This window comes from Oncorhynchus clarkii, chromosome 1 (assembly GCF_045791955.1).
Source record: "Oncorhynchus clarkii lewisi isolate Uvic-CL-2024 chromosome 1, UVic_Ocla_1.0, whole genome shotgun sequence".
NCBI lineage: Eukaryota > Metazoa > Chordata > Actinopteri > Salmoniformes > Salmonidae > Oncorhynchus > Oncorhynchus clarkii.
This window is the reverse complement of record NC_092147.1, coordinates 19,825,991-19,839,715: the sequence shown is the minus strand read 5'-3', so window position 1 is coordinate 19,839,715 and position 13,725 is coordinate 19,825,991. Positions and strand designations below refer to the sequence as shown.

General features: G+C 40.0%; 1 protein-coding gene and 1 pseudogene across 1 annotated transcript; one reads left to right on the top strand and one right to left on the bottom strand.

The window, feature by feature from the left end:
* Positions 1-117: 117 nt before the first annotated feature.
* Positions 118-3,920, top strand: LOC139381005 (regulatory factor X-associated ankyrin-containing protein). Its single transcript, XM_071124265.1, has 9 exons — positions 118-225; positions 429-555; positions 749-871; positions 1,153-1,218; positions 1,354-1,454; positions 1,559-1,684; positions 1,787-1,853; positions 1,973-2,053; positions 2,168-3,920. Exons 2-9 carry the CDS (start codon positions 432-434, stop codon positions 2,218-2,220), a joined length of 741 nt encoding a protein of 246 aa, XP_070980366.1. The 5' UTR covers positions 118-225; positions 429-431; the 3' UTR covers positions 2,221-3,920.
* On the bottom strand, positions 3,196-11,615 carry LOC139420854 (nuclear receptor 2C2-associated protein-like; annotated as a pseudogene).
* Positions 11,616-13,725: the final 2,110 nt, after the last annotated feature.

Below are 13,725 nucleotides of genomic sequence, written 5' to 3'. Positions count from 1 at the left end.
CACACATTCAAAAACACTTAATTGGATAAAGTTATTTATAAGCAATGTAATGAATGGATGGACAGTTCGGGCGGCTTACCATTATCAATTGCATCATGGGATTTTGTAAATAAACTCACTTTCAGTTTTGATATCAGGAAGTTGGAGTGAAGAATAAAACATTGATGTTGCTATTTTATCCGATATTGTGAGCTGGACATATAAACCATTGCTTGCGACATAACGGTAAAAATGAATCTATTTATAATGTTCCATTGAGACTTTCCTATTTTGCAAGAGCTGATGTGGAATGGTTTTCCATCATTTCAGCTTTGAAAAGTAAGAGATGGTGAGATAATCATAGACATTTGTTCCATATTTGTTCTATTGACTTCTGTTGGCTAAAGCTAATCAATATAGTAATATATATCTCTACTTTGATTCAATAGACCATGGATGGCACAGATGGTGTTGAGATACCAGATCTTGCAGCCAGTTTACACATATTCTCAGATGACCTAGCATTGGAATCCACTACATGTCTATCAGGGGAGGCCAGAGGAGAGCGGTTAAATGGTATGACTGTCAGTCCTACAACTCTTTGCTGGTTTTGCATGGTCTATAGGCTTTCTCATACAGTAATCACACTTGTCCATTTGTCTGCAGTGAATGTGTCAACACCATTTTCAGTTTGCATAAAGTCTCAAATGATTATAGGCATTGGGGTATGCAAATGTGATGAAATATCTGTATTGCTCCTTGCTACCAGGTGTGATGGTGACTACAGAGAACATGGGTGTGGATGAGGAGGAGAGCCTGTTGAAATACTCCACCACCCTCACGAATAGGCAGCGTGGGAACGAGGTCACAGTCAGACCAGCTACTTTAGACAGTAAGTATGTCTGTCTGAACTCAGAAAACACAATCAACTCTTTGTTTATGGCAAATTACCTTAAACACTACTGTGTATGCACTCTCATTCATAATCTATTAGATAATGCACAGGAATGTTACAGGAATGACCCTAAAATATCTCTGTGGTTTTATGTACACTGTATATGTATATTCCTTTGTATTTGTATATAACTGAGGGAGATTAAGGTATATTATGCATATCATTTAGTATATGGACAATGAAATGTACAAAACACTGACTCTTTGATGTCTCATCAGTTCTGTCCATCCACCAGCTAGCTGCCCAGGGGGAGGTCTTACAGGTGTCCACACACCTGAGCAAAGGTGAGAAATGTCCATATCCACTTACCAATAGTGCAAAGAGTAGAACTTGCCTGACTTGTGTAGTATTGTGGAACCAGCATGATGACTTGTAGGCAGTGTCCTGTGTAAAAATTAAAATGTTTGTTGACCTTGCAGACAGTTCATTATTAAACCGCCAGGATGAACGGGGCTTAACTCCTCTCATGTGGGCAGCAGCGTTTGGAGAGAAAGCCATGGTGGATTTCCTCCTGGAAAACGTTTGTGATATTTCTAGACCCTTGTTCATTGAATTCAATGTTTAGTCATAAACAGGGTGGTGGTTGATTGTAACCTGTGTGGCTGCTATGACCTTGTGTCTTAGGGGGCAGATCCTAGTACGATAGCATGGGAACGGGAGAGTGCCTTGACCCTGGCGAGCTCAGGAGGCTATGCAGTCATAGTGAAACGTCTTCTTGAACATGGAGTAGATATCAATGCTTATGACTGGGTAAGGGTGTAAATTAGGATTCTTGATTTCTTCAGAAATATCACACATCAGTCTTCAATATGTTTTTGGGTGATTTTATTCATGGGATGTTGTATGTTTAAGAATGGTGGTACTCCTCTCCTTTACGCTGTTAGAGGGAACCATGTAAAGTGTGCTGAGGCCCTCTTAGGTACGTTGCCTCATACCCCTGCACACAGGTCATTTTAATTAATGATCTCCAAAACCAAAATACTGTAGTCATCTCAAAGTGGCACAAATACATATGATGGTCTTATGATTGTAATTCAGATAAAGGGGCAGACATGAACATTGAGGCAGATTCTGGGTATAGTCCAATGGCCTTAGCTGTTGCCCTCGGACACAAACAAGGTAAGCACCCTCTCTAATCTGTCATCTTCAACAACATTTTTTTTTAAACTTCCCTGGCAAAAGTAAATCATGTAATCAAGTAAAAAAAGTTTTGTAAATCATGTGTTGTTTCAGTCCAAAAGGTGTTAGAGGACCATATTCTGAAACTCCTGAAGAAAAAAGCATGACACCAGCTAAGGGCACCAGGATGTGGTTAGAGAGGACGTTGTGCTGAACAGAGGATCACCTGCTGGCATCAGTGGTGAGGTGGTTGACCAAAACACTGAAGCCACAAAAGGCGGTTGGTAGTGAAGACACTTGGAACGGAAGCTCCAACGTTAAGGGACACTGTGGTTCTTATCTTGTACATTTATTCAACATGTTTTTTATATAATGGAAATGCTTATATTTCTTTTTTGGGGGGGAGGGGGGGGGGCAAACTATCTTTAAATATCTATTTAAAAAAACTGGAGGTTTTGCACCAATGGATAGTAAACAAATGTTCAAAAACAAAATGCATACACATTTTACGATGTTCATTTGGAATGGGAAATCAAATGTTCAAAAACAAAATGCATACACATTTTACGATGTTCATTTGGAATGGGAAATCAAATGTTCAAAAACAAAATGCATACACATTTTACAATGTTCATTTGGAATGGGAAATCAAATGTTCAAAAACAAAATGCATACACATTTTACGATGTTCATTTGGAATGGGAAATCAAATGTTCAAAAACAAAATGCATACACATTTTACGATGTTCATTTGGAATGGGAAATCAAATGTTCAAAAACAAAATGCATACACATTTTACGATGTTCATTTGGAATGGGAAATCAAATGTTCAAAAACAAAATGCATACACATTTTACGATGTTCATTTGGAATGGGAAATCAAATGCACAGCACAAGCATTTGAATATGCAGGTGGTTGCGTGACCTTAAAGCCTGGAAAGCTGCAATAAAATCCAGATTCTTTGTCTGAGCCAAATCCTCCCTTTTTCCTTGTTGCTTGTGTGCGCAAGCAGGTAACCAACTTAAAATGTCCTCACCAAAAGCAGTCAGATATGGTTCCCATTCAAAACAATTAATTTGGGGTGGTAGTCTTCCAGCAGTCATGTTCTTCAATGGCACTATACCCTCTCTTTCCCTATACGTCTCCCTCTCTCACGCAGAAACAGAAACGTCACAAAGCTCTTTCCCCCAGGATGTCCAAGGAGTAAACAATTATTCTGCCAAAGAAGTCGGCACTGTTCTCAAACACTATTTGTAGCTTGTGCACCGTGGGGACCTCCTGGATGGGAAATCTGGGGGTGTGGAGTTAAGAACCAGATAAGCAGAGGAGTAATGAAAGAGAACGGCACAGAACAATGTTAATTGAAAGCTTCTCTGTAGCTACTATGCATTAAAATCAACATTTCTTTATTACAGTATTTAGGTCCAGGCATAACTTTTCTGTACTATTACAACTCATTTAAGCAATTATTACAACTAAGACTAGTGTCCTGTCCAGGCGGTGTAGTTCTACATCAAGCTGCCTCACGTTTGAATTACAAGGCCATTCTGTCTCGAACAAGACTTACTACAACTAATTTGAACTGGTATGATTTTAGAGACATTTAATAATACATTGAAGGATATTTGTAGTGAGCTGCTGTCTTGATTTTAGCCAAGTCTCCATCTTTTGGGCATCTTGACGGGAACACAAGTGAAAGCCTTTTCAGGATCATTGACAGTCTGTCTCTTTTTTTACATATGACGTGTTATAGCATAGTATGACAAAGAATCATTGAAAATAATACCTTAATAATAAATAATTTGGTGAGTACTTATTTGTCCTATTTCACATGTGAATTGTTCTTCATGGTGGTACACTGACCAAAGGAGTTATGGGTGTGTGTGTGTGTATATATATATATATACAGTGCCTTGCGAAAGTATTCGGCCCCCTTGAACTTTGCGACCTTTTGCCACATTTCAGGCTTCAAACATAAAGATATAAAACTGTATTTTTTTGTGAAGAATCAACAACAAGTGGGACACAATCATGAAGTGGAACGACATTTATTGGATATTTAAAACTTTTTTAACAAATCAAAAACTGAAAAATTGGGCGTGCAAAATTATTCAGCCCCTTTACTTTCAGTGCAGCAAACTCTCTCCAGAAGTTCAGTGAGGATCTCTGAATGATCCAATGTTGACCTAAATGACTAATGATGATAAATACAATCCACCTGTGTGTAATCAAGTCTCCGTATAAATGCACCTGCACTGTGATAGTCTCAGAGGTCCGTTAAAAGCGCAGAGAGCATCATGAAGAACAAGGAACACACCAGGCAGGTCCGAGATACTGTTGTGAAGAAGTTTAAGGCCGGATTTGGATACAAAAAGATTTCCCAAGCTTTAAACATCCCAAGGAGCACTGTGCAAGCGATAATATTGAAATGGAAGGAGTATCAGACCACTGCAAATCTACCAAGACCTGGCCGTCCCTCTAAACTTTCAGCTCATACAAGGAGAAGACTGATCAGAGATGCAGCCAAGAGGCCCATGATCACTCTGGATGAACTGCAGAGATCTACAGCTGAGGTGGGAGACTCTGTCCATAGGACAACAATCAGTCGTATATTGCACAAATCTGGCCTTTATGGAAGAGTGGCAAGAAGAAAGCCATTTCTTAAAGATATCCATAAAAAGTGTCGGTTAAAGTTTGCCACAAGCCACCTGGGAGACACACCAAACATGTGGAAGAAGGTGCTCTCTGGTCAGATGAAAACAAAATTGAACTTTTTGGTAACAATGCAAAACGTTATGTTTGGCATAAAAACAACACCCTGAACACACCATCCCCACTGTCAAACATGGTGGTGGCAGCATCATGGTTTGGGCCTGCTTTTCTTCAGCAGGGACAGGGAAGATGGTTAAAATTGATGGGAAGATGGATGGAGCCAAATACAGGACCATTCTGGAAGAAAACCTGATGGAGTCTGCAAAAGACCTGAGACTGGGACGGAGATTTGTCTTCCAACAAGACAATGATCCAAAACATAAAGCAAAATCTGCAATGGAATGGTTCAAAAATAAACATATCCAGGTGTTAGAATGGCCAAGTCAACTGTGCTATTAAATTGTTTATACTTTTGTGGTATCAGGTTAATTGAAGAGGTCTACACCATGTAAATTGTAGTCATTTAGATTAAGAATGCATTGAGATACTGATCTGTATTATAATCATGATTAAAAAAGTTAATAGTAGAATTATGGGATAATTATACTGTATGTAAATCTGCTAATATTGATGTGTGTTAAATTGAGGTTTTAACTTTGTGATAAGACAAATTTGAATCACTGAGGAATACTATTCTAAATATTGGTTGGATAAATAGTTGGGTTGTTACTTATGATTTGGAATATGAATGATTTCACTGACCTATTCTCTATTCCTGAGTATATTTCTGAGCATGAGGACTTAGAGGGATGTCTGTCCTATATGTTGTGAGGAGGCCTGTGTTTAGACACTGGTTCTCATGTAACTTAGGGAGCATTTCTAAATATTGGTTATGTTTTTATTTTCCTCAAAATGGTTTATTCTGTGTAATTAAACATGTGCAAGTTTGTCTTGTAGAATAAAGGTTGTAAACTTAGTTTCAGAAGGGAGAAAGCTTCCATATAAGCTAAGGTATTTGACATTGAGGGTATTTGAATTTTTATTTTTAAATATTGAGTATGTAATTCATATTCTGAATCTTTAGAAGGGACAATGTCCCTGAGAGGGGAATGTTGGGGAATAATCAGAATTAGTTGGTAACATAGGTAAGATGTTTTATATTCATCATATGTTTGTAAGTTACTTCTCATCAGAATGTTTATCTGTGTATAATACTGTGGTGGGGTTGCAGTATCTGTTCTATGTCAAGACTAAGTTACTTGGGCCGGAGAGAGGGGAGAGGTCAAGCGTGTATCTCTTGGCTCCACAATGTCTGTGTGCCAGTCAATGTGTCTCTGTGATCTCTGTAAGCTAATTCATTTAAAATCCTACAATGTGATTTTTCTGGATTTTTTTTCTCATTTTGTCTGTCATAGTTGAAGTGTACCTATGGTGAAAATTACAGGCCTCATCTTTTTAAGCGGGAGAACTTGCACAATTGGTGGCTGACTAAATACTTTTTTGCCCCACTGTAAGTGCCTTTGAGCGGGGAATGGTAGTAGGTGCCAGGCGCACCGGTTTGTGTCAAGAACTCAGTTTTTCGCGCTCAATAGTTTCCTGTGTGTATCAAGTATGGTCCACCACCCAAAGGATATCCAGCCAACCTGACACAACTGTGGGAAGGAAGCATTGGAGTAAACATGGGCCAGCATCCGTATATTGCTTTCGACACCTTGTCCATGCCTCGACAAATTGAGGCCGTTCTGAGGGAAAAGGTGGGGTTGCAACTCAATATTAGGAAGGTGTTCTTAAAGTTTTATACACTCAGTGTAGTTATTGCATTTATCTTAAGATAGCTAGGTGGAACAACCACAAATCACATATCAGTCATAGTAAGTACATTTTTCCTCAAAAAAGTAGATATTGTGAGAGGGGAAAAAAGTTCACGAAAGGCTGGTAATTTTATTTTTAACACTTTTCACTACTTCCCACAAATGTAAAATAATTGGATTGGTCTTGGCATGGGCTAAAGGGAGTTTCCATATACCAGTAATTTCCTTTCAAATCCATGAAGAGCAGTGGTGCATACTTCAGAAGAAAGGAGAGATGATTGGGTACCCTGGTCCCAGATCTGTTTGTACTTTTGCCTACTCCATTGTTATTGTCGAGCAAAACATTGGCATTAAAAATTCCATAAGAGTTGGCAAGAGAGCAGAAACAGACTGGCACCCAGTCTAATAATTGGGACCCACGTTTTCATCATTGTTGTTGCCACACATACGCCAATACTGTCCCTCTTGAGGGCATGCGCACCTGTCATGTAATTATAGTTACCTGGTCAGAGTTCCAGCACGCTTCTTCATATGAGTCATGTACTTCTTCCCGAATTGCTTAACATCTCTGTTCAGAACAGAGCTTACTCTGTAAGATACATTGTGGCAATTTTACAGTCATTACTTCATCCTGCTGCAGAAGGACTATGTATCTTTTCCAATTATTTATACAGTGCCTTGCGAAAGTATTCGGCCCCCTTGAACTTTGCGACCTTTTGCCACATTTCAGGCTTCAAACATAAAGATATAAAACTGTATTTTTTTGTGAAGAATCAACAACAAGTGGGACACAATCATGAAGTGGAACGACATTTATTGGATATTTCAAACTTTTTTAACAAATCAAAAACTGAAAAATTGGGCTTGCAAAATTATTCAGCCCCTTTACTTTCAGTGCAGCAAATTCTCTCCAGAAGTTCAGTGAGGATCTCTGAATGATCCAATGTTGACCTAAATGACTAATGATGATAAATACAATCCACCTGTGTGTAATCAAGTCTCCGTATAAATGCACCTGCACTGTGATAGTCTCAGAGGTCCGTCAAAAGCGCAGAGAGCATCATGAAGAACAAGGAACACACCAGGCAGGTCCGAGATACTGTTGTGAAGAAGTTTAAAGCCGGATTTGGATACAAAAATATTTCCCAAGCTTTAAACATCCCAAGGAGCACGGTGCAAGCGATAATATTGAAATGGAAGGAGTATCAGACCACTGCAAATCTACCAAGACCTGGCCGTCCCTCTAAACTTTCAGATCATACAAGGAGAAGACTGATCAGAGATGCAGCCAAGAGGCCCATGATTACTCTGGATGAACTGCAGAGATCTACAGCTGAGGTGGGAGACTCTGTCCATAGGACAACAATCAGTCGTATATTGCACAAATCTGGCCTTTATGGAAGAGTGGCAAGAAGAAAGCCATTTCTTAAAGATATCCATAAAAAGTGTCGTTTAAAGTTTGCCACAAGCCACCTGGGAGACACACCAAACATGTGGAAGAAGGTGCTCTGGTCAGATGAAACCAAAATTGAACTTTTTGGCAACAATGCAAAACGTTATGTTTGGCGTAAAAGCAACACAGCTCATCACCCTGAACACACCATCCACACTGTCAAACATGGTGGTGGCAGCATCATGGTTTGGGCCTGCTTTTCTTCAGCAGGGACAGGGAAGATGGTTAAAATTGATGGGAAGATGGATGGAGCCAAATACAGGACCATTCTGGAAGAAAACCTGATGGAGTCTGCAAAAGACCTGAGACTGGGACGGAGATTTGTCTTCCAACAAGACAATGATCCAAAACATAAAGCAAAATCTACAATGGAATGGTTCAAAAATAAACATATCCAGGTGTTAGAATGGCCAAGTCAAAGTCCAGACCAGAATCCAATCGAGAATCTGTGGAAAGAACTGAAAACTGCTGTTCACAAATGCTCTCCATCCAACCTCACTGAGCTCGAGCTGTTTTGCAAGGAGGAATGGGAAAAAATGTCAGTCTCTCGATGTGCAAAACTGATAGAGACATACCCCAAGCGACTTACAGCTGTAATCGCAGCAATAGGTGGCGCTACAAAGTATTAACTTAAGGGGGCTGAATAATTTTGCACGCCCAATTTTTCAGTTTTTGATTTGTTAAAAAAGTTTGAAATATCCAATAAATGTTGTTCCACTTCATGATTGTGTCCCACTTGTTGTTGATTCTTCACAAAAAATACAGTTTTATATCTTTATGTTTGAAGCCTGAAATGTGGCAAAAGGTCGCAAAGTTCAAGGGGGCCGAATACTTTCGCAAGGCACTGTATACTGTATACACTAGCTGACTGATAGGGGCCGCTGTGTTGAAGCCACCATGCCTCTCCATCTTGGCACTCCCTCACCAGTGTAAAAAATATTTTGAAAGCTATAGAAATGCATTTACTAATGTCTATATTTGTTTTTGCCACATTTATTCTAGTACAGACACCTTAATGCATACTTTAAATTATATTATGTATGCTAAGCATCATTTTAAATAAATAAAACATCTAGAAAACATTGTCCTGAAAGTATAATTTTCAAATCAAAGTTTTTTGGTTGTGTACATAGTTTAGCAGATGTTCTAGCTAGCGGATGTAGTGAAATTATTAAACTAGAAACAGGGGCTGCAGTACAAACACATACATTTTACCCCCTCAGCCCTCGTGCTAGCCATTTTACCCCCTCAGCCCTCGTGCTAGACATTTTACCCCCTCAGCCCTCGTGCTAGACATTTTACCCTTGCAGCCCTCATGCTAGCCATTTTACCCCCTCAGCCCTCGTGCTAGCCATTTTACCCCCTCAGCCCTCGTGCTAGCCATTTTACCCCCTCAGCCCTCGTGCTAGCCATTTTACCCCCTCAGCCCTCGTGCTAGCCATTTTACCCCCTCAGCCCTCGTGCTAGCCATTTTACCCCCTCAGCCCTCGTGCTAGACATTTTACCCCCTCAGCCCTCGTGCTAGACATTTTACCCCCTCAGCCCTCGTGCTAGCCCTTTTACCCCCTCAGCCCTCGTGCTAGCCATTTTACCCCCTCAGCCCTCGTGCTAGCCATTTACCCTCGTCAAAGCCGGATGCAGTTTGATTGCCATCTTTAGTGGATGAAAAATTCACAAACGTTACCCCTTCGGCCCGCAAATTAGCTTGAGGGAGCGAGTGAAGAGCTATGTTCTTATACCCATACTAACATACTGTACACAATCAGTTAATTTGAGTATACTGTAAATGAACGGTAGCTGTGTTCGAATACCCACACTAAAAATACTGTGTACTACATACTTAATGAGTATATACACTACATAAGTTAATTTTAGTATACTGTAAACGAACAGTATCCTTTCAGTTAAGCATACTAGAACTACACCTGTCTACCGGAAGTTGATTCTGTTGCTATGTAAATCGCCAAAGTTAGGTGACCTAAGCGCTTCCAAATCTGTCATGTTTGCGCATATATCTCTATAGAAAGGCCCATGGAGTTGGTGGAATCGTCCTTTAATTCATGGCCACATGCTCAGCTGGGCCAGGGGCGCTTTAATTAGGCGAGGTGAAAATGTCTGACAGATCTCAACTCATTAAAAAGGAGGAAATCGCCATCGCCCGACCTCGCTGCTTTCTCTTCCTCAACTCTTTTTAATCCAGACATTCTGTGCGTCTGTGAATTAACGTAAATCCCCCGAATCTGTTACCTTTCATCTGTTACCTTTCATCTGAACTATCTGTTACGATTGGGAGAGCCGGCCATCAGTTATTGTTTATAGTTATTACCGCGGAGAGCAGCTTGGAGCGCACGCTTCAAACATATTGTGTTATGTAAATGGAAAATGATCACAGCCCTACAGATCATCACAGGCCAATTATGCCATTGAAATATGGTTAAAATGTAATGAAATTACATGTACATATAAAGACTAAGCTGGAAGGATGAAATATTAAATGTAATTGTTTGCTGAACTGATAAATTCTGATATCAACTGGAGATTATAGATTGAATAACTGATAACAGATAGATTTATAAGCATTATCCTTCTCATTATTATAATGAATGGATATGATCCTAAATTACTCCATTCTTCTTCATATTGAATTCCTATGGAACCTTATTTCTGAATTATCTCATTCGGTTAATAATGAGAATGATTCTGATTTGACTTCATGATTTGAATTTGATTGGATACATGTTATTCTGTTTCCTTTGTTATGCAGCAAACTGCCCAGTAAATATACCACTTTGTGGTTAAAGGAATTCCTGCCTCAGTCTCATCCATTCCTCTGTCACATGACCTGTTCACCTTGACTATTGTCAGTCATCCTACCTGTCCAGCTACCCACAATAATCTTTCACTCTCCTATATGCAAATCTCAATGGCAGTGATTTTTCTTAAGGCCCTTGGAAATGACCTGTATATCTGCAGCTATATAAAAATAAAAAAAATCTGCTTGTTTGTGGCTAGTAAATTGCATTTGTGGATAGTGATTTACATTTGTGCAAAGTTATTTACATTTGTGGGTTGGTACACACATACATTAATATCTTTAGGTTGGTTGTTTTTAAGATACATTTCAAGATTTCCACCAAAGACGTTGCCTCTCCGATCACTTTCCCTGACTTGGACAAGAGACACTCAAGATGTGACGATGTATAACGTCATTCAAGGGCTGAGGGTTTAAGCCCGACATCCCGTCTACTTTGTGTTTGGACTGCAAGGCATGCAATTTTGTCCTTGAAACATTTAATCTAAGTACTGTAGACTTGCCTTCATTCCTATAGACTGTTCCTTCTGGGGAGTGCCAATATGGCCGATCGGTGGCTTCAAAGCCACTCAATGGCCATAACGTCAGCAATTCCGGGTTTATATACATCGTTGGTCTGTTGTGGAACGTTCAAGGGGGATTTCAGCGTTGCATGCCAGACGTCTTTTTATTTTTTACATCTACAACACACGTTTATTTTGAACTGTTTATCAAATGTGATGATATATAAAAGTAAAAACATCTAACTCGCACCTACATCTGTTAAAATGTCGAACTATAACACGCTTTCTGCCCTGCTCTGTGTTTCGCTGCAAATCACTGAGGAAGCCATGTCTGATTTCCTAAATGAAGGCAAATTGCCGTATTACAACAGAGATGAAGCACTTCGATGTACGACAGTACTGGCATAGGAATTCAACACGATTACCTCTTTCTCCGCTAGATGGCAATCGTGTTCCTTGGCTTTTTTCTTATTCCATTCATGACATTATTTGCCGTTTTGCCAAAGATTAGGTTCATGTGGGGTTTTGCTCTTCCATGCAGTGCAGAAGATGGACGAGGTCAGCGCTAAAGGGCATCCTCCTTATTAAAGAAAGCGCAAGATTTGTTATATTTTTAATCCTATGTTGTTACACTAGTACTTCAGTTTTCCACTGCATCTAATTCCTCCTTTTAAGGCCAAGGTTTAAACTCAGAATCAATGTGCCGTAGGCGATCCACATAGGCCTACTGTAGCCAGATATGAATCCCAATTTTATGTGACCATGGTTTATAGGCTATCTGTAATTGAGGTAAAATGGTTTAAAATGGCATTTAAAAATAGTGCGTTCTTCAGACCATTTCATCAATACATTGGTGCCAAGAGATATTGAGGTAATGGATGAAAGGTCATCTAAATTACAATTGATCAAAGGGGATTGGAGCTGAAGCCAACCAACCACAAACAAGGTGCATTGATCAACAAAATTGCAATCTTCAAGCATCCATTTTAATAGATAACACAGTTCCATCATATTATGAAAGGTTTAGATGTGGGACAAACTGCTATGGCAGACCTAAGGTTTAGATGTGGGACAAACTGCTATGGCAGACCTAAGGTTTAGACATTTCACATTTCACATTCAATGAAGATGTCTTTAAAGCCATTTCGAATAATTAAATACACCCTTTGGAGGCCAGCTTTGTAGCTTTTAAAGCTAAATGAAGTAGATTTGAGGGCTTGCTATATCCTTTACATAGGTCTCTTGGTTAATAACACCTAGAAGGAGAAGAGGTGATAGAGGATGTTGTGTTTTCATAGGAGCTCATTATCACCCCAGATGAACCTCCTGCTGAGATTTTGGCATGGTGCTCCCCGCTCTGCAGATAATCAATAAGTCTGAATTGCAAAACCTGATGGAGTTAAGTCTGTATGACAATTGCCACCAATGGGGGGTGGAGGTTATAGGGGTTGGACTAGCAAAACTGCAGGGACTGTCCTCCTCACATCTTCCCTTGTACCTCACCACAGTGATTCAACAACACAGTGAGTGGCCAGATTGGGGTTGGGTGATTGATGATATGCCAGTCTGGCTCAAGCCAAGATGTCCTGGGGCTGTGTGAAAGAGGGAGTGAGAACGAGATAGAGAATGAGAGATCTAAATCTATTATATTAAATGCTATTCCCTGCAACCTGTGTATTGGACTAAACAAACAGTTGTTGGGGGATAGAGAGAGAGGTTGAGAGAGATGGAGAATAGAGAGAATGGTTGAGAGATGGTCTTGTAGATAGAGAGAAAAGAGTAAGGAGTGTGGGTCTGTTTACCGGTCACTGGGGAGATAAATAAGTCTTACAGGGTGGATTGAGGTTTGATCTATCCCAGCCAGGGTTTACGAGCTGTGGGCACTTGTGCAGATTGTCCTGATGAGGAGGATCATTAATCCCAGTTGCTTACTGAGGGACAGAGGACCCTGCCTGGCAGCAGGAAGCAGATTTAGGTCTGCAGCGCCTGGGTAAATGATAAATGAACTCACTAGCTGACAGGTTGAATGAACTAACCCTGTTTGCAGTTCTGCTAGTTAAAAGTCAGCCAGGAGGGAAAACCTGAATGCTTATGTGGGAATGGGCGTATTAGTGAAGGCTGGACTAACGAGGATTGAAAACACTGTGAAACAAAAAGAAAAGGTAATGCACCTCCCCTCATGTATTTATTTTAGTTTGGCAGTTGTGTTAGTTTTTAGTTAATTAAACTAAAACACAGTTTCTGAGAGGCTCAGAGGCCCAGACGCAGGCCTTTGTTGAATTGGGGAAGGACATGAGAGTGACACGACGATGTTATGCATTTGTAAATAATTTGCTTTAGACAACATTTGCCGTGCTCTGAGGCTCCCCTCTTTTTAAATAAGCAGAAAATGGGCAACACTGTACGTCACATCTGTGGTCACATTTGTGGTGGAGTCTG